Raw genomic sequence first — 23,468 nt, forward strand, 5'->3', positions numbered from 1 at the left:
CTTTTTACTAATTTCGGAGCTGAAATCTGTGTTAGAGCCCGGCCTTCGTTATGGACCAGGGTGGGCGTGGGAGTTCAGTTTCACTGCTGACAGGACAAGAGTCCTAATAAAGCCTCTAGCTCCATAATTCCTGACAAAGACTCCTTGGCCCAAACTTACTTAGGCCTCTCTGAGCCCTCTTTTTGACTGGGCCTTGTCCTTGGGCCCTGTCTAAGTCAGTCTTAGCAAAGGATCCTGTGAAGTCATCCCCCAGTCCTTGATATCTGATTGAGTGCCTCATCCTCCACCTTTGATGACTAAGTCCTTGGTCTGCCTGCGGCAAGAACCCTGTTAGTCCAGTTAAACAAGAAGCCCCCTAGCCCTGATGTCTTCCCTCAGCAGTTTTCCATCTACTGACCCCCCCCCAACTGTCTTTACTGTGCTAGGAGTTGAACACAATTGCTCTCTTCTGATGCATGAGCCCTATTGGAATAATCTTGAATAAAGTCTTCCTTACAGTTTCAACAAGGGTCAGAACAATTTTTCTTTAACACTCCCAACCGTGATCTTTGGTTGTGTCCACTCCCCTTGGGCAAGAGCAGAACGAATGATGTAGGGCATAGGGACAGTGGGATGGGGGAGCCTTTGGGTGTGGGGCTCCAAATTTGAGGATTTGGAGCTCCCAGGACAGACTCGAAGGCCTCAGAATCCCTGAAGAAGTTGTGGAGATCACGAGTGCCTTTCATATGTTCTGCTGTGATTCGGCAGAAAGGACACTAGACTGAGAGTATAGCGAATGTAACAGAGTCTTATTATTAATAATACCATTAAGCCTTACCTTTACTCAGACCCCAAGGAAAACTGAGATTTTATCCAGACTAACACTTCTTCCTATCCCGTTTACCTCCTGTATTTCTACTTTTTTAGTGGAGTCGTAAGAATTAGATGTCAGATTCGTAACAGAGGTCACAAACTCTCATCGTTATGACCTGTTCTGGTGAAATTCTCTGACAGGGCTTATGGAGTGTGTGGTCTTGAAGTTGGCTTGGGGTTTCTTTGATAGTCTTCGCTTTCTTTCTTATTCTAGAGGTAACTTCATTTCAGGTTTACAGTTTGGCCTCTCCTATGACCGTAAATTCTTTCCAGCACTGTGGGACTTCCCTGTTTATTCAAAAAACACTATTTAAATACCAAGTGATGAGCAACGTGGCACCCTTGGCACAGGCTTTTCCAGCCTGAGGAGCAAGTTCCTGACCTTGTAAATCAAGAGGGTTGGCCTTTATCACTCGAAAGGAATGGAAGAGGCATTGGTAGGTGCCCATCTGACCTACCATCACAGTTGCAAGGGTGATTGGGAATCGCATTAGCATTTTTGAGGACATGAGTCTGCTTCCGACTCTTTATAAATACAGCTTGACTCAGTCACTCTATGACTGACACCCTTGGGACATGAAGTGGATACTGTTCCTTGGGGCCCTTATTGGGCTCAGCTTCTGTGGCCGAGAAAAGTTTTTTGGGTAAGTTCCTTTTGGACTTATTATGATTATCATTATTTGGCTAGTTCAGAGTTATAGGAGCCAAATGGATTTGAAAATGAATGGCTGATTATATCTCAAGTGGAGTGGCATTGGGAAAGAAGACATGAGCTTCTGTCCCAGTCCTTCTGGGACAAGTTCCTTCTCTCTCAGGCTCAATTTATCTCTGAAATCAGGACTAGGTGGGCGCCACAGTCCCTCGCCAGCTCCCTAATCTCCCATCAGTTCTCTTACTTCCTAGTTCTTATTGGTAAGGTCAGTTCCCGGCCTTTCCTACTTTCTTAACTTCTATATTATGAATTACTGAGGATTACCAGAAAGTGTTTCTAATTTCTGCCATGCTTAGGGGGAAAACTTGGGTCTTATTAGGCTCTTTGGTTTCACCTCTTTGTTAATGGTGAAGGCTTTGTAGAGCTGGTGTTTTCTCATCAGTGCCTGGGACGTGGAGATTGCATAGGTCTTGCCTAGCCACAGCTGTGAAAATTGACACAGAAGGATACACTTGTACACTGCGTGTGTGTGTGTGTGTGTGTGTGTGTGTGTGTGCGTGCGGTGTGTTTGCAGAATGCTTTGCGCTTTGCAGTGGAGAGGACATTTGGGAGGTAGGTGAGATGAAGGGGTGCCTTGGTCCCCCGCTAGAAGATTGAATTCTAATAACTCATTACCGCATAATGCTTTGCCATTTGCAAAGAGCTTTCCTGTGCATTATCTTTTGGATCACGCAGCAACTCTGCCAGGCAGGGGTGTTATTTTCCTCAATTTAAACATGAAAAAACTCAGCCTTAGAAAGGTTAAGGAACCTGCCCAAGGCCACTTAGCTGGTAAGCAGGGGAGCTGCCACTCTGGAGGCAAAACCCATACCCTTTTGCTATCACCAAGTTAGTCTCCGGACAGAATCCCGTATCTCACAGATATGTCTATATGTGTTAGTTTACTCTCTAATATACTATCTGGCTGGAGGGACTTTGGGGATGTTTATTGAGGTAATTACTTATATGAGATTGAGTAATTTTTATGGTGATGATTTCTTTTCACCCCTGGTGTCTACTGTCAAAGAGCTCAGAGGGGTTGGGCATAGCAGGTGGCCAGAGAAGGAGATTTTTCCGCAGGCAGCTCAGCAGTAGATGTGTAATAACTATGCTCGCTGCCATGTGGGCTGACGCAGAGAGCCGTCAGGCTCTCACTGCAGCTATTCACATGGCTGGAACAATCTTTATTTCTCAGGATACAGACTTCACTTACAGCGCACTGGACGGACCCCTGAGTTGAGACAGCCGGGCCCGGCACTCGATCGCCCGCCACAGGGACTTGCACCAAAAGGGCTGCGCGCCTGAGCTAATTGCAGCTCACGCCCCCAATCTGTTCTCATCCTATAGTAGGGAACCCAGTAAGGGTGGTGGAATCCTTCCTAGGGTCCATAGACCTGTCCCAGACACCTGGCTCAGTGAACGTTTCTAGCAAGGCCTTTCCGGGCATTCATGTGGTAGGAAGCCAGAACCCAGCTTGGCTGGGGGTGGGGGGGCAGTAGTCATGGAGATGAAGATAATGGTTGCTCTCCCCCCGCCCCCATCACCCCCTAGCTTGTGTTTCTTTCACCTGACTCCCTACTTCCCCAGTGTGTCTCACTCTGCTGGGGTCTCGTGGCCTGGTCTTCAGCCATCTGAAGGATGGACGGCGGCCAGGATGCCTAGAGGTGCAGGGCAGGCAGAGAACAAGAAGTATGAAATGATGTCTTGTGGTGGCTGCAAAGCCCGGCCGGCGATCTGGGCGAGAAAGGCCCAAGGGCCGGGCCTCTTGGCTTTGCCCAAATGGAAATGGGGGAAGGATAGAAGCTTGGCACTAGGGCGTCCAGAACATGGGATGAGTGTGAGGGTGAGTGAGAGGAGGTCACCAGCCATCGCGTTGGTGGCAGCTGGACAGCCCGAGGTGTGGAAGAGGACCAGAGTTAGCAAGAGCACGGAGATCACCTGTGGGGAGCAGCAGGGGTAGACGTGGCAACTTGCAAATCCCAATAGATCCCCTCCCCCGGACCAATCTTCCATTTCCAGCAAGAGTTTGAGGTCTTTGGATTTCTAGATGGCAGAGATAGGTTGGGTTCGGCCATCCACACTTCCAGGACCGGGAAGGAGCATTTTGCAAATAGAGACGAGGACAATTAGGGCAAGAAAATGGCTGCCTTTCACCCGGCACCTACTTATGTTCTCTCTGCTTCTAGGCACTGGCGGGCTTACGCTCATGAGAATGATGTTAGATCCCCTCAACCCCCCCACTTTTTAGGGCCATCTGAAGACCATCCCTCACGTTGCCTCCGGGTTGGGGAGAACCTCATGGCTGATGACATTGGTTCTTGGAGCCTGAGTGTGAGATTGCCAGGAAGATAAGGAAAAGGGCTAGCAACCAGGTAGAGGGAACAGCATGTGCAAAGGCACGGAAGGGCAAAGTATGCGGTGAATTTGGGATTTCGGTGAGGCTGGCGCTGAGAGAGTGTAGGAGGGAGAGGTGGAGGAGAGACAGATGGGGAAGGGCCCCACTCCGCACCAGCCCTTCGACTCTGCCTCCCTGCACCCCACAGTTGTGTCTTTATCCCCGGTAGCTTGGCGGATAGGGTATGATGAAATGTGCTGTGGATTTACTCACGCTCAGGGCCAGTTCGATTTCACTGTGTTCCGCTGCTGTGTGGACTATGCCCAGGAGTGTGGACGTGCTGTTGTGAACTTACCACCCTGGGAAAGTAAAACACACGTTCGGGGTGCATGTGTAACGTGCCGTTCATACTCTCGAGAGCTCCATGCTCTTGGTTCCTTTTTTTTTTTTTTTTCTATTCCCGTTCCTTCTCCCTCCACTCCTTTTTTATGATTGTTCTAGTCAGCGTTGTGTTTTACAAGATGCCTCATTTTGCCAATCGAGATGTCAGTGCACAGGTGCTCTCTAGAACACTCATTTTAAAGACTCCTCGTTTCTGGAGTGTTGGGGGTGGGTTGCGACAGAGCGTAAGTTCGGCAGATGGGGCCCGGGACTTAGGCAGGAGTGAGGATTCCCCTTCTGTTTTCAACCTGTTCCTTTCTTGTGAGGCTGCTTGCCTGTGTCTGGGAAATGGTAGTCTGACTCCCCACCTTCCTAGGGCTGCAGTTCAACTCCTAGCAAGCCTGTTGGGCTCAGGCTGAGACCCCCCCCCCCCCCCCAGCCCAGCCAGTGGCTTCTCCAGTGTGGCCTCAACAGCTCCGGGGGGATGGGCTCAGCTGCCCACCTCCAAGGACCCTGTGGAGACTGGACGCCTTGGGAGAAAGTGAGCCCTTGGCATTGGCATTTCCACCAGACCTCCCCCCCCCCCCCCCTGCAGCGGAAGCAACCCTTGCCTCCTCGGGGCTGGACTAGACGACCCCCTGGAGATTCTCCAGAACCTCCCAGAACAAAGTTAGACCCTGAGAGCCCCATCTGGATCGAGCCGGTTTTCTGATCAGAAGATGCGGATCTGCCACGTGAGGCTGCACATTTAGCTCCCTGTGACAGAACCATTTTCTCTGTCAACAGGTCCTTCAGCCCACAGCCCTCTCCAGCAGCTCTTCCCGCATTCATTCGTGTAAAGGGATGACGCATGTGACAGCGTTGAGTGCGGATTCATTCGGGCCGTCGCCTAGCAACGGGCTAATGGCTCCCCTGGCTCCCTGAGCCGGCTGAGGGCACAAAGGCAGCTTTTCAGGCTCGGCCTTCTCCCGCCCACACACAGGACTTCGGGGGGCCTCTGCCCCTGCCGCTGCTGCAGAAGCTAAATGGTGTACACGAAGCGAGTTCAGGACAGACGACAAAGGGGGGCTCGGGACTGGCCGGCTCCCTTCTGGGCCTTCTCAGGGCCCCCTCGGGAGGACTGAATCCCAAGTCAGCCCCAGCACCCTAGCCCGTATTGTAATTCGTATTTGTATAGAGTTCTGGAGCTGGACAGGATTGAGAGACCACCCAGCAAATAGCTAACCCTCCGAGGACAGAAGGTCTGTTCTCTTTTCCAGCTCTTTCCAGCACGGACCTTCAGCCAGAGTTTCGGTCCTAGCCCCTGACAGTGAAGAAGTGCTTCTTTATGTCTTGAGTTAGCTTTGCGTGTAACTCGGGAACATTCCTTTCTGCAAAATATATATGTTTTTCATTATAAAGTAATATGACCACATTACAGAAAACAGATACAAGGGGAAAAAAAGTAAGTCATCCATAATCCCACGACCCGGACATAAGCACTGTCAGCATTTGCTATATTTCCGTTGTCTGTTTTTCTTCCAATGCATCTGCTTTTTCCATACTTGTAATCATGGCATACATACAATTTTGTGTCCTGCTCTTTCGCTTAATATTTCCCTTCAAGTTATACTATAAGCGCTTTTTCACATTTGCCACGTAGTCTTATTTTTAATGGCTATACGTTATAACCAAAGACTAGACCGTTTCCTCTCATTCGGCCCAGTTATGTCTGGGAGAGTAGGCTTGGGGTTTATCTGCCAGCTGAAAGCTGACCATTATCTCTTGCTTTTTTTTTTGTCGCCCCCCCCCCCCCTCCAGGGACCAAGTTTTTAGGATTAACGTCAGAAATGGAGACGAGATCAGCAAACTAAGTCAGCTAGTGAACTCAGACAACTTTAAGGTACCTGGTTCTTCTTAGTCCTCTTGGGTATCTCTGACTTTGGTGAGAGACGATTAGCACCGCTGGCGTTGTTGCTCCTGACGAGTTTCTGTGCGTAGTCCTGTATCAGTCAAGTGCCTCCGCACGCCTGAGAGGGCTGTGGGTCACAGCGCTGCTGTCCTGGGAGATGGGAGGCCTCAGCAGTGGGCTCCATCTTTCTGTCTGCCATCGACTTTTTACTTCTTGGACTTTGCCCGGTATTGCCTTCTGCGTAGGCCTGACCAGACACCGCCGCGAAAAGGGCAGCGTTTGCCCTTGGGCGGAGCCCAGCTCCTCAGGGCTCACCCTGGCTTTTGGCAGTTGTTCCAGAAGAATGAGCTCATTGTGCCTTTTACCTGAACTGTCCTTTAACCTGGTTTCATTTCTGTTCTCTTCAGCTCGACGTTTGGAAAGCTCCTTCCACCTTCAGTCGTCTTGTGGATGTCCTGGTCCCATCTGTCAGCCTGCAGCCCGTCAAATCCTTCCTGAAGTCCCAGGGCTTAGAGTACTCCGTGACAATCGGAGACCTGCAGGTGGGTAGAGCAAGGTCCCTAACTGGTCTTGCGTAGGCCAAAGCATCCAGAGTGGATCCGAGACGCGTGCAAGTCCTGGTCTTATCCTTCTCCATTCTATAGATGAGCTCATTGAGGCCTAGGGAGGTCAAGTGCAGTGACTCGTTAGTGGAACATGTTGTAGTAGAAAAGAGCATTATGTCGGTTAGGGAACTGGGCAGATCTGGAGCCAAATCCTCATTTTGCTAGCTACCAGCTGTGTGACTTTGTGGACATGCTATTAATGTCTCGAGCCTCCATTTCTCCCTCAGTAAAATGGTACCAGTGAGGACCTACTTCACACAATTTGTTGAGAAAATTAAGTGATTAAGCGCATGTAAAATGCCCAGCAGTGCCCGGTCTGTCGCAGGTGCCCCGCAAGTATTAAACCTCCGTCCCTTTTCGTATTTGAAGTCAGGAGGGAAGGAAAGAGTGTGCGTGTGTATGTGTGGGGGGGTGTCGGAGACCAGTCATGAAAAGCGTCCTTTGAGAAAGAGGGAATGTCACCAACAGTTCTCAGCAGAGGGGACATCACCACCCATCCAGACACCAGCCTCGCGACCTGTATCTGAGCAGCAGGACAGTGCCTGGCTCATGTTCTCTCCTTCACCGAGGTGGGTTATGGACTAATTGGTGATTTGGCCCGGGAGTTTCCTGATGGCGTGAGCAGCTGTGAGCTTATTAATCATCCTCACATGTCACAGACATCTGCCAGGAGCCTTCAAAGTATGAGTGGTTATAAGAATTTCTTTGTTTCTGAATGGTTTCCCAAGCTGTGTATTTCAGAGGCACTGGATACCAGATGCGGGCTGATGCCTAGAGAATTCACAGCGTAGAATAACCAAATAGCGCATATGTTGCTTTTGGGGAGTAAGTGGGTTTCGAATGGGGTGATGTACGTTGGGTGCCAAGAAGTAAGCTTTTATAGATATGGAGAAAAAAATCTGACCCCCTCTTACCCCTTGGCATTTGTGTGACGAGGGTGCCGCCATCTTGGCCAGCTCGTGCCAAGACATGGCAGAAACAACACGAACCTCCATGTCCATTGGGTCACTTCACGACATTGCCGTGTCTTTTTTCAGGCCCTTTTAGATCATGAAGATGAAGAAATGCAACACAATGAAGGGCAAGAGCGAAGCGGTAATAACTTCAACTATGGGGCCTACCATTCCCTGGAAGCGGTAAGTGTCTCAGAGCAGGTTAAGGGAAAGGTCGTCAGAACCCTGGGTTTTGTAACCCCTTATCTTACTTCCAGGACATAGGTGTTAGTACTTAGCACAACACCCTTTTACTAAGGGGCTACAATGTGAACGCTTCAATTTCTTCGTAATTCTTGGGTCGTTTATCTCCCACCAGCACCTAAGAGCACAGTGAAACACAACTGAACATTTTCTCCCACATGTATCCTTCTTTTCTAAGGCAACCCCTTAAAGAAAACCATGGAATAATTACAATCATTTCCGTCCTTGTAATTCAACCTTCTTACACCCCACCATAATCCCTGTATTTTACTCACCCAGATTAAAATGTTACTTATTCCAGGCAAGTAGACAAGTGGTTATTTCCAAGGTTAACCAAATATTTCCACTCATTTATCATGATTACTTACAACGTATATTTGTTCCCTAATGTGTTTTGGTGCTGTGTTTAGTTAAAAACCACTTTATATAGATGACTGACTTTCAAGGTAAGCCAACCCTCACAGTAAAACACTTGGAGCAGAAAAATTTAATATGCTATTAGAACTCGAGGAATCAAGAGGGGCTACAGAAGGGGACCGCATCACATATAGCAGAGTTTTGTTACGACCCTCGATGTCTTCTACATTAGTCTGGAAGCTCTCTCCTCGCTCAGAACAACACCTCAAAACGAAATTGTTACTCTCCTTCCCGTACCCGCATACATGTTGTTCTTTTTATCCGAAGACGGTGTTCCTGGCATGCTTTGCATGAGGCATATACTTTGAGTTGTTTTTCTTCTAGATGAGGGGTGATTTCCAAGGTTGACCAACTGTTTTCACTTCTTTCCCCTGATCGTCAGTAGCTTTGTTTATTGTGTATACTTCCAACCGCACTGGCCCTTGATCCCTCTTGTGACCAATGACATACATCTGCAGAACAGCTGGATAAAGTTAGGAGTTCAGTCCCGGGCCATGGACAAAAGCAGAGCTCAGGGCTCACCCAGGGATCAAACCCATGACGTTAGCTTCGTTAACGTGGGGCACTCCCTAGCTGAGCTTAACCGGTTGCAAATGTCACCCAAGACCCCAGGAACTCCGTCCCCTCGCCTGCCTGCCATGGGATCCTCACTCTCTCAAGCACTTGCTTTTGCCCTCTGGCTCTAGGTGTCCCCCCCCAACCCCTCCCGTGAGGCCCCCCGCTGGGCATTGGTGTGCTATCTCCCTCTTGGCTCGATCACCTGCAGTTCTTTCTAAAAACAGCTTTTAAGAGCTCTCATCCCGTAGGCGCTTAGGCCTTCTTACGTCTCTGGTGGGAATCTCATGTTTGCTGTTATTTCTGTTAGTTGCTCGTCTCCCCTCATGCTGGCAGTGTGAATTGGACCCCTCCCTCCGGATATAGCTTGGCGTTGTAACTTTACCTGGGTGACTCTCTTGCCTGTCCTGGCTCGGTGCGGGCCTCCGGCTTTGGCTTCACTTCCTAGGGTCAGTAGGTAGAGTTTCCAGGCCCTTCTCGTGGCTGGAAGGGCTGGTTCCCAGCTCTCAAGTTCCAGCCCCTTGCCCACGCCGGGTCCTGTGCTCTATGTTGCTATTCCTGGTTTGCCGCAAACCCGCAGTGCCCATGGCAGGTGTTTGGTCCCCGTGTTGCGTTTTCTACCTTGCACCCAGATGGCTAGTTGTTCCCTTTTCATTTCTTGCCCCTGCGGTGTCTCCTTTCTTGGGTTTTAAACTTGGCTGTGGGTTATTCTCATTGTAGTTTGCCTGGCTTGCTGTTATACATCTGGGGGGGGAGGGGCGGTCTCTTGCTTCTCTGCTCAGTCTGCCATATTGACTGCAGCTCTGATAAACCATTGAAGCTTGATTTTATTTTATATGGACTGCACGTTTTTCTCCTCTGTAAAGCTCCCTCTTCCAATTTTAAGGTCTAAATATAAACTTATTTATTTCCTTCTTTTGACCCTCAAGAGGTTTGAGCAACTAAGATGGATGAACTCTATTGAAATCAAATTAAAAAAAATTGAAAACAAACGGAAGCATTTGTAACTATGATTTACAGTGCTTCACTTGTTCTCTTAAGGCCGATAGAGGAATCTCCAAAGTGGGGTGCTTGTACTACAGGGGGTAAGGAAGACGCCTCACTGGGATGGAGGAAGAAACCTTACAACTTCTATTGACGTTCTACATACGTGTATATTTATTATTAATGCAATTATTAATGTTTTTGTTTCTTTGGGTTGTTTTATAGTGTACGTAGTATATTTTTGTGGTGCGTTATTCCAGTGATATAACGTACATAATATACGGTATGCATGTAGAATACATAACATATGCACATTATAAAACAAATACACACACACGCACACACACACACACACACATATGGCGTATGGTAATTTTTAAAAAAAAAAACCTCGTGGAGAAAGTGATCAAAAAGCTTAGAGAGGATCGTTTTTCAAGAACCTTGGCTAAATGGGGCAATTGCTGATTTATCCAGTCTAGTATGGTGCAAGGCACCACACTGTTGGAGAAGTATCTGCACAAGTCTCTCTCTAGGTTAGTGGCCTATAATTTTATGGACAAATAAAATGTGTTATTTTCTAGAATATCGTTGAAAAGGACTCTTTAGGCAGTTCTTCAAGAATAGGTATTCCAGGGCGATAATGTTGCCAATCCCAGGATCACAGGGCTGGTAGAAATCACTGAGATCAGTAAGATGAAATTCACAGATACCTACCCAGAGCTGAACAAAATTTTTAAACTCCCCTGAGTTCACTTTTTCGTGCTTCAGATTTATCATGAGATGGATAGCATTGCTGGAGATTTTCCTGATCTGGCGAGCAGAGTGAAGATTGGGCATTCATTTGAAAACCGGTCCATGTATGTACTGAAGGTGAGACCCCAGGCTCTTCAAGGGGCCAGACTTGGACTCAGGCTCCTGGTCCCTTGTGTCTAGGACCCAGCCCTCAAGCCTCTGAAGGAGACAGCTTCTTAGGATCTCCTTGACTTCAGGGGCGTGGGGAGACATCTACTGGGGTTCAGGTTTGGTCTGACAGAGAGTCCTCTGCTTTTGCCTAATGTGGAACGAGTTAGAACTTAGAAGGAATCCATCCCATTGCAAGCTTTGACTGAAAGGCAGGATCAAAGGGAGTGGGGGTGAGGGGTAGTGGGGGTGGGCGTGGGGTGGGTTCGATTAGTATTCCAGAAAGCTCTCAGATGGGCCACAGTCTTTTGCCTTCATTCCTACCTCTGTAAAGTAAGACAAATGGGGATAGTTCTACAAATTCTCTTCTGCTTTTAGGGGTACTTATTGGAAAAGCAATCTAGGAAGCTAATTTTAGGGTTGATGTAATTTTAAGCCCAGCCTATGCTCCTTGGCTGCACAAAGCCTAATTTCTAGATATTTCTAACAGATTCAGGTCTATATTGGCAAAAGAGGTAGGGAATTTATGGCAGGGACATAAATTACATAAATAATCCAGCCAAATGAATAAAAGGAATTTGGAGATAGGAACCACGGAGCAACTGATGGTGCTAAGAATTTGTCAAATCCTTAGCTTTGTATAAGCCGTGAGGAACCCTGGCTCATAGCGGTGCTTGAATTACCAGCCGGAGGAGATTTGCCACTGAACTGCTTGCCCTAAAATAATCCCCATAAATTTAGATTATTTGCCAATCTGATGCAGACTCTGGCTTCATTAGCACCACACTCTGACCCAAGGCGGCCCAGCCCCACACTAAAAGGCGGGAGCCAGAATTCATTTCATGCCATTTACAAAGAGCTATAGTGAACCTCTCTCTTCCTCCTTTTAAAATCGAATTCATTTATTGCATCAGCGAGAACAGGCTGGTTCATGCACTTTTGTGTCTCTCTCTGTTGGGATACCATTTGAGGTCTTTCAAGAGACATAATATTATCTCTAATCACACTGGCATTATAATTCACAATAGCAATTGTTTCCCCTTCCCATTTGCTTCCAACCCGGGGGCAGCTCAAGCTGCCCGGAGCTTCGGCTGGGCCCTGACAGCCAACCAATTAAGCTCCCTGGTCACGGAGAAGCCTGATAAATAGATGGTGCCCTCAGGAACATTTGGTCTCTGAATTATCTTAAATGGATTAAATGAATAGGGGTGAGCTGGGGAGACGAGAGGTGAGTGGAGACGTGGGCAGGAGGGTCATTTTCTGGCCTCTTTCTCCTTCCACAGTTCGGCACTGCAGAAGGCGGGCGGCGGCCGGCCATTTGGCTGAACGCAGGCATCCATTCCCGGGAGTGGATCTCGGTGGCCACAGCGATCTGGACTGCGAGGAAGGTCATGTCGCCTGGTATTAGCTGAGAATTCCGGTGGGCCAGGGGTGCCCCCGCAGCATCCCATGAGGCTGGGCCTGGGGGACGAGGTGGGAAGGCACTCTGCATAGACACAGTAGGCTGGGGGCCTTTTCGGATCAGAGAAGCAAGAGGTCAGAGCCCCTTGGTCAGGGCACTGCGGTTAAATGACAAAGTGCATTCATGGCAACGAGCAAGCTAATGAGCTGCAGAGGTGGCCCCGAAACACTGACCCGCAGTCAGCCCCGCAGAAAGGGAGCAGAGTCTCCTCAGCAGTGAAACTCAGACGAGCTTTGCCTTCAGTCCCATCCTAGCCCTCCAGACCCTCGAGGACCTCATGTTGTCTCCGTGTCCCTCCGGAGGGTCTGCTTTAAGGCAGCGCTAGGGAGAGGAAGGGTGCTGTGCGTGGGGGCCCAGATTCCCCCCAAACTATCATGATATGTGGCTCTTCCCTCCCCTCTTCCCACCCCCTGGAAGGAATGAATAAACCAGGGAGCCCTGGACTCCTTGCAAATGTTGACGTCCTCATGAAGCCATGTGCCCCCAGGTTTCGAAGTGATCCAAGAGCTTTGCATGGGGCCGTGTCTATGAGGGCGGCAGGGAGGCTGCAGAGGGGCATCTGGGGAAGATACACAGGCTTAGACCTAGCACCCCAGCCTGCCCTGACATCGCTGACGAGCTTCTCGTCTCTGCTCAGATTGCATCTGATTACGGGAAGGACCCAACCATCACCTCCATCTTGGAGAAAATGGATATTTTCTTGTTGCCCGTGGCCAATCCTGACGGATATGTGTACACACAAACTCAAGTGAGTAATACTGAGCGGGCCGGGCTTGGAGTTAAGGAGAATTGGTTGAATCCCTTGTTTTGCCGCCTGCATAGTTGTATGAACGTGGAGAAAACTCGCACACGTGTGCAGGTTAGGAGCTCTCTTGGGCTCTCGTTTTTCAGTCTCTCTCTGAGCCGAGAGTCACCAGGGAATATTTTTGTTAGAGAGAAGAGTCTAATGAACTCCCTGTCATGGCTCTTGAATAATTATCAACGCTTTACCAATCTTCTTTTCATTTCTTTCCCTCCCACACCTTTTCCCCCTTTTCTTTAAAAGCAAATCCCAGACATCAGGTTATTTTACCCCGAACTCCTTTAGTATGCATCTCTAGTCGATGATAATTAAAACAAAACAAAACAAAACAAAACAAAACAAAACAAAAACCCCAAACAATACACCACTGTCACCTTTTAAAAAATGAATGGAAGTTCTTTCATATCATCTAATTCCCCCAATTATCTTTAAAATGTCTTTTGACTCAATTTAATGAAATCAGTACCCAAATAAGGCCTGCGCTTGTATTTGGTTGTTATCGCTCTGCAGGCTTTTTCAATCTACAGCAGTTATCCACCCCCCGCCCCACACACATCTTCTAAAATGTCATTCATTTGTTGGAGAAATTGAGTAAATTGTCCTGCAGAATGTCTCACGTTCCGAATTTGGCTGATGGCTTCTTTGTTGTGTGTCACTTGTTTCCGGATCCCCCATATTTCCTATTCACTGGCAGTCAGATCTTGAAGTTTGACTGGATTCAGGTTGGTTTTTTAGGCAAGAATAAAATAGTTGCTGTGCACTTCCTGTCACTCATGCCAGCGATCATTTGGGTATATGATGTCTGTTTGTCCTACTTTTGCTGAAACCAAGAGTTATCCGGTGGGTTCAGGTGGTATCAGGCTGGTTCTCGCATTATAAGTTTCTTCTTTTTTTTTTTTAATGTTTATTTATTTTTGAGAGAGACAGAGACAGAATGCGAGTGGGTTAGGGGCAGAGAGAGAGAGGGAGACGCAGAATCGGAAGCAGGCTCCAGGCTCTGAGCTGTCAGCACAGACCCTGACGCGGGGCTTGAACTCACGAGCCGTGAGATCATGACGTGAGCCGAAGTCGGACGCTCAACCGACTGAGCCACCCAGGCGCCCCAATAAGGTTCTTATCAGGACACTTTGGGGGAGTCCTTCTCTCTGAGCCAGAAGGGCTAAGCCTTTCCTTTCTGGGAGATGAGCGGAGACGGCTCAGTCACTGAGGACCGGAGCCCCGGTGAAACTCCAGGCAGAGTCACAAGCAGCTTGCCCCCTTGGTGGTGCCCGTCTCCATCATAGACCCCCAGAGAAAACCTTCACCTGTCCTGTGCCCTGACCCGTCTCTGGATGTGTGTTCCTTTCTTGATGGACTTTTCAGAACCGATTATGGAGGAAGACACGGTCCATAAATCCTGGAAGCCGTTGCGTTGGTACTGATCCAAACAGAAATTGGAATGCTAGTTTTGCAGGTAGGTTGGGGACATGGTTTTCAAAGCCTGGACCACAGGGCTCCCGGGTGGCGGTGAGGGAGCCAGTTTCTAGGCTGGCTCCATTCCTGCTTCACTGAGAGACTTGGGCCAGTCCCTTACACTATGTCTTGGGTTTTTGTGTTTCTTGTTTTGGATAATTCTGAAAAGGAACAACCCTGCAATTCTTGTTCTCCTAAAAGAACACTAACATTTGGGGCGCCTGGGTGGCTCAGTTGGTTAAGTGTCAGACTCTTGATTTCAGCTCAGGTCATGATCTCACGGTTCGTGAGTTCGAGCCCCACGTCGGGCTCCGCGCTGGCCGCTCAGAGCCTGGAGCCTGCTTCCGATTCTGTGTCTCCTTCTCTCTCTGCCCCTCCTCCTGCCCCCCCCCCAATAAATTAAAAAAAAAAGAAGAAAAGAACACTAATGTTTGAGAAACTGTTGTAGTTTTGGATATACAGATCTATGCCTTATACCCTGGTCACCCCGCTTCTCTTGGGCGGGTGGCTGGGTAGATGGACGGGTTCCTGGTGGTAACTCGGAAGAGGGCAGCTTGCCTGCCACACACACCGTTGGCGGGGACAATAATGTGGCTGTGGGAAAGGAGCTGATAGAAATGTGGGAACTGAGGGCATCAAAGTGAAGTCAGATCTTCCCACAACTGGGGTGGTTTTACACTCATGCCAAATACCTCAGGGAGCTCTGTTGTGGAGTAAAGAAGGCAGTATTTCTAAATGCCTGTCAAATACGAGACTTTGGCCACAACAATAGATTATTTTTGGCAGCCCTTGGCCATTAAGATCTGAACCAAGAGAATGAGTTGACACCAGAATAAATGGAGTCATTTTCATTATTAATTGGTCTTCATATTAATTATCTCGAATACTTGTTAATTACAACCCACTGTCAGGTATGATATTAATTATTTATGACAACTGTTGGGTGATACAAGGTCAACTCTATCCGTTTAAAGGATTCCTCCCAGTTTTCCCCCTCTGGAGGCAGATGCAGTACCCTGACTTCCCACTTCTGCGCCCTCCCTGCAATGTACGCATAGTGTGGACCAACTAGTCTCTTGGGGGGGGGGGTTCTAGCATTGACCTGTCCACTGCCAACGCCTTCCGCCCTTCTTCTGGGTTGAGTGTCCTGCATTTCTGTTTTCTTGCCTACGGGTTAATCTTTCTGCTTGGGCCACCTCCCCACCCCCCACAGGAGAGGGAGCCAGTGACAACCCTTGCTCTGAAATATACCACGGACCCCATGCCAATTCGGAAGTGGAGGTGAAGTCGGTGGTAGATTTCATCCAAGAACATGGGAATTTCAAATGCTTCATCGACTTGCACAGCTACTCACAGCTGCTGATGTATCCGTATGGATACACAGTGAAGAAGGCCCCAGATGCTGATGAGCTGGTGAGTGATGGGCTACCTTCTACCGAGCCCTGGGCCTGCTTGACCCCGGGGTGCTGCCACAGTGGTTGTTCTCCAGCTTATAGGGAAAGTCCGGGAGCTTGGGCTTATTTCATCGGGCCGGGTCTTCTCTCTCTGCCCTTTGGAATGTGCCATCAGACCTCCTGGGGGCAGGTAGAAGTCCGTTCTCATTATTTCTGTGTTTGCTGTGAGTTTCAAGGACCGTACCCTGCACCTGTCCTTTCCTTCTCAATTATTTTTCTGACCAAAATGTGTTACGGACCCACTGCTTGCCAAGAACTGCGGGTGGCACTGTGGAGGGTCAGGGGGAGGTGCTCCTCATTCTGGTCAAGGTATAACTTAAGTAGGGTGCAGGCTACAGCCTAGGGGTGCTCCGTGTCACTTACAGTGACTCGCCCCAGGATGTGAACAGGCATTCAGGGTGGACTGGTTCAAGCAGGGCTGCACCTGCAGGGCGACTGCGCGCTTCTCCCACTGTGCTGGTCGGTGTGAGAGCGCCCCCCCTGCCCAGGGCCATAGCTGGCCTATAAACCTCCCGGCAGATGCAGGGCTCATGCTAGGTGTGGACTAGATTCTGGTCTCAGGCATTCTGCATAGGGCACATCCACATACGGTGGCCCCGTCTCACTTCCACTCCAGGAACGCCCAACTCTTAGAAGGTTTCCTCTGGGACGTAACTTGGCCTTCTCACATGTTCATGACCACGACATTCCCGTCCCTCGGGAGAGGTGAAGACGGTGGTGTATTTACTAGGTTCCCAATGGGCTGGTGAGCAGCCCTCCACATCTCTGTGTATCAGGCTTTGGCTCTGGTTGGATGGGAAGGAGGGAGACCGGAAGGGAAACCCAGGGGAGGGGCTGAGAATCTTCCATACCATTGCAGTGCAGAACAGCTGGGGGATGTCAGGCTGTGGGATCCATTCTTTCTCACTCCGCCGATTCCCCCTTCTAGGACAAGGTGGCGAGGCGTGCGGCCAAAGCTCTGGCTTCCCTGTCGGGCACGACGTACCAAGTGGGTCCTACCTGCACCACTGTCTGTAAGTACTCGCTGTGTGCATCGGTTATTTAGAAAATGCTTTGAGAGGAAACTTGAGAAGAAGGAAGCGGGAGAAGAGCTGCAAGTTAGGCCTTACTACACTGTAGTCGGATTGTTAGTTGTTAGCGGTAGACCAGATTTGTGTCAAGCCTGTGTGATCGTCCGTGCTGCAGGTGTCGTCCTCATCGGTACCATCACCACTGCTGGGCCATTTATCACGTGCCCACAGTGAGGTGAGTCCTGCTGGACTGCGTTCCTCACATTCCAGGAAAGATCCTGACATAGGATTTTCAAAGGAAAATTCAAAGGAAAGCCACCTTTGGATCGGCAGACCGAGGTGGTGGTGCTGAGGTTGGGGAGGGGGGTTCGCTCACCTTCCCGTCAGCAGTGAGCATGTGTTGGAGCACAGCATGCTGGGATCTGGGATCTTCTGTGCAATGGTTAACAGCAAGCCGAACCACCCGCCCCCCAAAAAACCTCTACCGAGACTCCGAACCTGAAGGTGGTCTTGAGGCTCATTACCTACAGCTTCAACCTTTGTTCTGGTTTCTCACTGAAGTGTCTCATCTGAGCATTTCACCCTGTTCCTGCTGAGAACCTTCCGGTTCCCTTATTCTGTGAGCCTGATCTTTAAAGGTCAAATTGAAGAATATTCTCGTTCTCTACGAGTCTAGCTATCAAGGGGAAGTAAAAATACAAACACGAGGAGCACAATTCTGGCACCGTTTAAGATGGCGCCCTTCTTTCCCCCCCCCAGTGCCTCCTCTGTAGGTAACTTTCCGACAGTTGGTCCACCCTCAGAGCCCCTGCAAACTTGCTGATACTTCTGTCCTCTTCCATCCCATGACCGTGCCATCCAACTGCTTCATCCTCGGCTAGCTTGTCCCTTTCGCCTTCCCCTTCTGGGAGGATGCTCCATCCGCCCTGCTGGGCCCTCTGGACTCTGACCTCAGCCCTCTTGTCTGCCTTTCATACACCGCTGCCATCATGGCCACCGCCACCGCCACCGTGCTGTATAAAGCAATTAGCCTGATGTTGTCATTGTGTGGCTAATTGCAGCAACCGGCCATTAATTATTCATGGTTTATTGTTCTTAGTGTTGTTAAATGGGGACTCCTCAGAGGAGAAGCACGTCAGGAGAGTCTCCATTCTCTGCTTAATTAGTGAGGACGGAGTTCGGGACTCTACAGAGAGCTAGAGAGACTTGGTAGGAGTCCTTTGACGAGGCCTTCTCAAAAGAGCTTTGTGGGTCACCACAGTCGGGGCTTTGGGGTCAAACTCCAGTTTAAAGGACGGCCTTGTCGTCCCACATCAAACACATTCTTCCCAGCTTAAGCTGTCCCAAAATCAAGAGATACTCATCGGACTCCTCCAGAGCAAGAGGAAGAAGGCTCTCCCGAGTGTCGTCCAGGAGACCTAATATTTCCTAAGTCTTTCCAGAATGCATCTTCTGTATTCTTTAAAGGCTTTGTCTGCCCCCTTGGCTTTCCAAAATGTAATCAATTTTTGTGTAATAACACCCCAATTCTATGGGTTATTATTGCATGTGCTACACGAGTAGTTGACATTCGTCCCTTCAAGTGCTGGACCTTTTCTTAGATTAACCGTTGTAGCTGAAAACAGTTGTCACGTGAATTTCACACTTTCATGCCTTCTTTTTCTTTCTCCTATTTTTTTTTTTTTTAATTTTTTTTTTTTTCAACGTTTATTTATTTTTGGGACAGAGAGAGACAGAGCATGAACGGGGGAGGGGCAGAGAGAGAGGGAGACACAGAATCGGAAACAGGCTCCAGGCTCTGAGCCATCAGCCCAGAGCCCGACGCGGGGCTCGAACTCACGGACCGCGAGATCGTGACCTGGCTGAAGTCGGACGCTCAACTGACTGCGCCACCCAGGCGCCCCTCTTTCTCCTATTTTTGAGAGAGAGCGAGAGCGTGCAAATGTAAGCGGGGGCGGGGCCAAGAGAGAGGGAGACAGAGGATCCAAAGCAGGCTCTGTGCACACAGCAGCGAGCCCGACGTGGGGCCCGAACTTCTGTGAGATCGTGACCCGAGCCAAAGTCGGACCCTTGACCGACTGAGCCACCCAGGTGCCCTGCTTTCTTGCCTTCTTAAACAGAGCATGGACAAGAGATTTAAGCTCCTTTTTTTCACGAGCGAGTGGCCTTCTGAGCATCGTTGGTTATGTCCTGAAGGCTTTCTGTGCCGTACCGCGTTTTCAATCCCTGTGCTGGACAGCCCCAGCCCATTTTGCCTCTTGAATTCTTGTGTCTGCGTTAAAGAGTTTTCACGTCCCCTTCCTCTGGTCAGACTGTGCGGCTTCAGGCCACCTGCCTCTAGCAACCCTCGCCCCTTCCATTCACTGATTCTGGTCTGCTCCGGGCTTGGACGCAAGTTCTCTGGGCTCATCTGACTCGTGGCTAGATTGTGAGGATGAAGGATGTTCATGACAGCATCGTTCATAGTCACGGAAGACTGGTGAACACCTAAATGTCCATCAGTACAGTACTGAATAAAAGCATTCACACGCTGAGACAGTATGCCCCCCCCCCCCCCACAAATGAAGGAGGTGCATTTATATGTGCTGATAGGGAATAATTTTCCAATGTTAATTTAAAAAGACAGTGGGTTTTTTTTAGTGTTTATTTGTTTATTTTGAGAGAGAGAGAGAGAGAGAGAGAGAGAGAGAGAGAATGAGTGGGGGAGAGGCAAAGAGAGAGAGGGAGAGAGAGAATCCCAAGCAGGCTCTGTCTGCATGGTCGGCACCGAGCCCAGCTCGGGGCCCGATCCCATGAACTGTGAGATCACGACCTGAGCCAAAATCAAGAGTCAGACGCGTAACCGACTGAGCCACCCAGGTGCCCCTACGTGTGTCTTTAATAGCATATTAGTAGTGTGTTCCCACTCGTGTTAAAAGAGTTGGTAGATTCTGAGCAGAGACCCAAATAAAGTGAAGTACGTGCACTTGATCACTTTGCTCAGCAGAGATCTTCTTGGCTCCTTCCAAGTATTCTGAAATACTTGAGTTTGCCATATAACTAACCTCTAGAAATTTCTGGTGCCATCATCTGTTTTTTATTCAGCCTTTTCCCAGGGTAGAGAAGGACGTGGTAACCGCACAAGGATTTCGGAGACTATAGGAGGGTCTGTTCCATAACCTCAGGGGGCGTGTCATCGCAGTAGAAGCAGCATCTCTAGAAAAATCACAAATGCTATCATGGGAAACAACCCTCAGGAATTGTGGGAAAACAAAAGGAACCCATGTCTTCACGTAACAGACGTGTACTCTACTCAATGGACTGGGAGGAGGTTGAAGAAAGCACGGGCTTTTATCAGCAGAGGGACCCGGGTTTCAATTCCAATCCTGCCATTTTCCGTCTGTATTTCCTTAGGTAAATTACCCACTCTGAGCCTGGATTTCCTCATCTGAAAAATAAGGACAGTGTTACCCACCTCACTGGGGTTTTTATTTTTTATTTAAAAAAAAATTTTTTTTTTAACGTTTATTCATTTTTGAGACAGAGAGAGAGAGAGACAGAGCCTGAATGGGGGAAGGTCAGAGAGAGAGGGAGACACAGAATCTGAAACAGGCTCCAGGCTCTGAGCTGTCAGCACAGAGCCCGACGCGGGGCTCGAACTCACGGACCGCGAGATCATGACCTGAGTCCGCCCAAGTCGGACGCCCAACCGACTGAGCCACCCAGGCGCCCCTCACTGGGGTTTTTAAAGATTAATGAGGTCATACACATAAACTTTCCAATATAATGACGGGCTCGTGGTGGATGTTCAAGAAATGATAGTTGCTGTGGACGTCATTATTTGGCGATTCAGTGTCACCCCCACTTTGCACTTTTAGCCAGTTTCTGCTCTAGTAGAGTTTGGCTGGGAAGAAGCAGGAAGGTAGGCCTCTTTCCTTTCCCCAGCCTTTTGGCAAAGGGACAGTCTCAAGGGCATGCTTCTTTCTCTCCGTGTATCCCTTATCTCTTGCTATGTAAAGAGTTATCCTAAAACTTAGCAGCTGAAAATAATATAAACATTTATTTTCTTCCACTGTTTCCCTGGGTTAGGAATTCAGGAAGGGCTTAGCTGCGTGACTCTGGCTCAGGGCCTCTCCTGAGGTTGCTAGTCTAGTTCCAAGGCTAGAGTCATTTAAAGGCTCGACGGGGCCGGATAGGTCTGCTTCTAAAGTGGCTCACTCAGGTGCTTCCCCAGCGTGCTGAGTATCAGCAGGACGCCCCAGTTGTTTGCTACATAGACCTTGTCACCGTAGGATGCTTTCTGACTGTCCTACTTGGCTTTCCCCAGAGCGAATGATCCAAGAGAGCGCGGTGGAAGCCACAGTGTTTCTGGTCTAGCCTTGAAGGTCACACACCATCATTTCTGTAGCCGCCTGTCAGTTACCCAGGACAGGTCAGCCCTACTCACTGTCGGAGTGCACTGTACAAGGATGTGAAGACCAGGAGACAAGGATCTCTGGGGCTGTCTCGGGGGCTGCCTATCATACTCTGTGCAGACTGGTTCTGAGTGACCTGAAGGAGTCTCCACAGTGAGTTAGTGACAAGGTGGGCATGAGGGTTTAAAATCTCTTGGTTTGAGACCGTTGAAGATGCCATCGGGCCAGTGTTCGTGTGTCGTAGGCCTGATGACCTACAGAAAGGACTCTAGGTCCCTAAGGAATCACGGGCAGGCTGAACCCCTGGCTCCTTCCCTTCTAACCCTGAAAGAAGCTGGGCCTCAAAGTGTTTTCTTTTCTGACTTACAGACCCAGCTAGTGGGAGCAGCGTTGACTGGGCATACGATAATGGCATCAAGTATGCGTTCACGTTTGAGTTGAGAGATACCGGCCACTATGGCTTCCTCCTACCAGCCAACCAGATCATCCCCACTGCCGAGGAGACCTGGTTGGGGCTGAAGACCATCATGGAGCACGTGCGGGACAACCTCTACTAGACGAAGAGCCCCACCCTGACCCTGTCTTCCGTCATTTATCCCCGCGTCTGCCTGCCCGCTAAAGCTACTACTAAAGGGAGCTTGTTCTTTCACGCGTGAGTCAGAGCCCTCTGGCTTTGTGGGGCACGCAGGGCAGCCCCTCTCCGGCCCTCATCCCTGAAGCTCGTATGTTCTGGCGGTGGACCTTAGAGAGGCGCTGCTGCTACCCTGCTGTGTTTTGGTCCTGCTGTTTCACTGGGCCCTTCGTAGGCCCTTCCGTTCATGTAATTGTCTGGGTAGGCCACACGTAGGGTCACTCCTTACTGGGTGGCATGCCTCTACCTCATTTTTGGAACAAAAAGACATTGAACGTGGTTCTCTAGCCTTATCCAATCTAGCCTAGCTGGTGACCTTGCTCTGCTGGGGCCCCAAGAGAGGCACCATGGGAGAGACCATGGCTCGTCTTTGAGATCAGTCTCTGAGATGACACCGAGCTTCCTTTCATTTATCTCACTCCTTCTTGAATATATTTGTCTTTGAAAAATAAATCTTGTAGGGCTATCCGTGGAGGTCTTCCTCTTTTGTTTTCTTTTGTTGGTTTTTGTTTGGTTTCGGTCTGATACAAAGTAGTGGATCACTTCTCCTCACTGGGCCCCAAATTCCCAGATACAACAGTCCCGGTCACGTTCTTCCCTTTGTTAGGCGGTGGAACTGGGATCGCAGAAGGGGATCTGTGTCAGTGTAGGTTCCGCTCACCCAGGAACCCTTAATGAAGGGGTGAGCTAATAGCAGGATTGCTGAATTACCCCCATCTGTCCTAACGGGCTCACCTCTACTTTGCCTTTTGAACTCACTTCAAAGATCTTGCCCTCGCCCTACAGGTCCTAAATCACTCCTCTGGCCTGGATAATCTCACCACCCCGGCACATTCCTGTTTGTGCTCTGGTGCACCTTGTGTTTCTTTTGGTCTTAAAGTCAACTTCTTCTGTTTTGCATCCCGGGCCTTGGGCGTCAAGATGGAGCAAGGATTCATCAGTCAGGCTTCTCTCGTTCCATTCCTCCTCAGCACATACCATCTGTCCTTTTCCCCCCCTTTTTTTCAAACGTGTCCGTAAATCTTATCCTTCTGCCTAGGATTTGTGCGGCATCTGGTGTGTGCTCTTGGCCAATAAATATTCAGTATGAGTCTCATGATCACCTCCTATTCTTCGCCTTCACCTGAATGGAACCACGCCATGGTTTTGAATATGCAGCTCTTTCAAATGTCAAATGTCAATTTTAATCCCTGTCTGTATCGCGTGACATGTAGGAAGGCCTTGTCCATCAGGCCCAGGGGCCTCCAGGGCAGTGTTACCTTGGTGATTTTGCTCTGGTCCTGGGTCTCGTTCTTAGTTTTTCAGCTCAGAAGCTTGATATTCTCAGTATCCGTGTTGATTAGACTTGGGGATGCTGACTCACGCCCACAGAGCTCAGATGAGGCAGATGATAAAATCAGAATACGAATTTATTAATTTACATCATGGCATGTAACTGTTTAGTGGATTGAATCCT

At 49.2% G+C, this 23,468-nt stretch overlaps 1 protein-coding gene across 2 annotated transcripts; it reads left to right on the forward strand.

Moving 5' to 3' along the window:
- Nucleotides 1-1,428: 1,428 nt before the first annotated feature.
- CPA4 (carboxypeptidase A4) lies at nucleotides 1,429-21,954 on the forward strand. 2 transcript variants are annotated; one of them, XM_047096060.1, is made up of 11 exons: nucleotides 1,429-1,496; nucleotides 6,060-6,141; nucleotides 6,558-6,692; nucleotides 7,793-7,891; nucleotides 10,676-10,777; nucleotides 12,091-12,195; nucleotides 12,907-13,017; nucleotides 14,434-14,524; nucleotides 15,737-15,936; nucleotides 16,906-16,990; nucleotides 21,751-21,954. In XM_047096060.1, exons 1-11 carry the CDS (start codon nucleotides 1,429-1,431, stop codon nucleotides 21,936-21,938), a joined length of 1,266 nt encoding a protein of 421 aa, XP_046952016.1. In that variant the 3' UTR covers nucleotides 21,939-21,954. The 2 variants fall into 2 exon arrangements, with proteins under 2 accessions (XP_046952016.1, XP_046952017.1); XM_047096061.1 differs by lacking the exon at nucleotides 7,793-7,891.
- Nucleotides 21,955-23,468: the final 1,514 nt, after the last annotated feature.

The sequence above is a fragment of the Lynx rufus genome, unplaced genomic scaffold (assembly GCF_022079265.1).
Source record: "Lynx rufus isolate CCGP_SWC_20201006 ecotype Redwood Valley unplaced genomic scaffold, mLynRuf1.p SCAF_4, whole genome shotgun sequence".
NCBI lineage: Eukaryota > Metazoa > Chordata > Mammalia > Carnivora > Felidae > Lynx > Lynx rufus.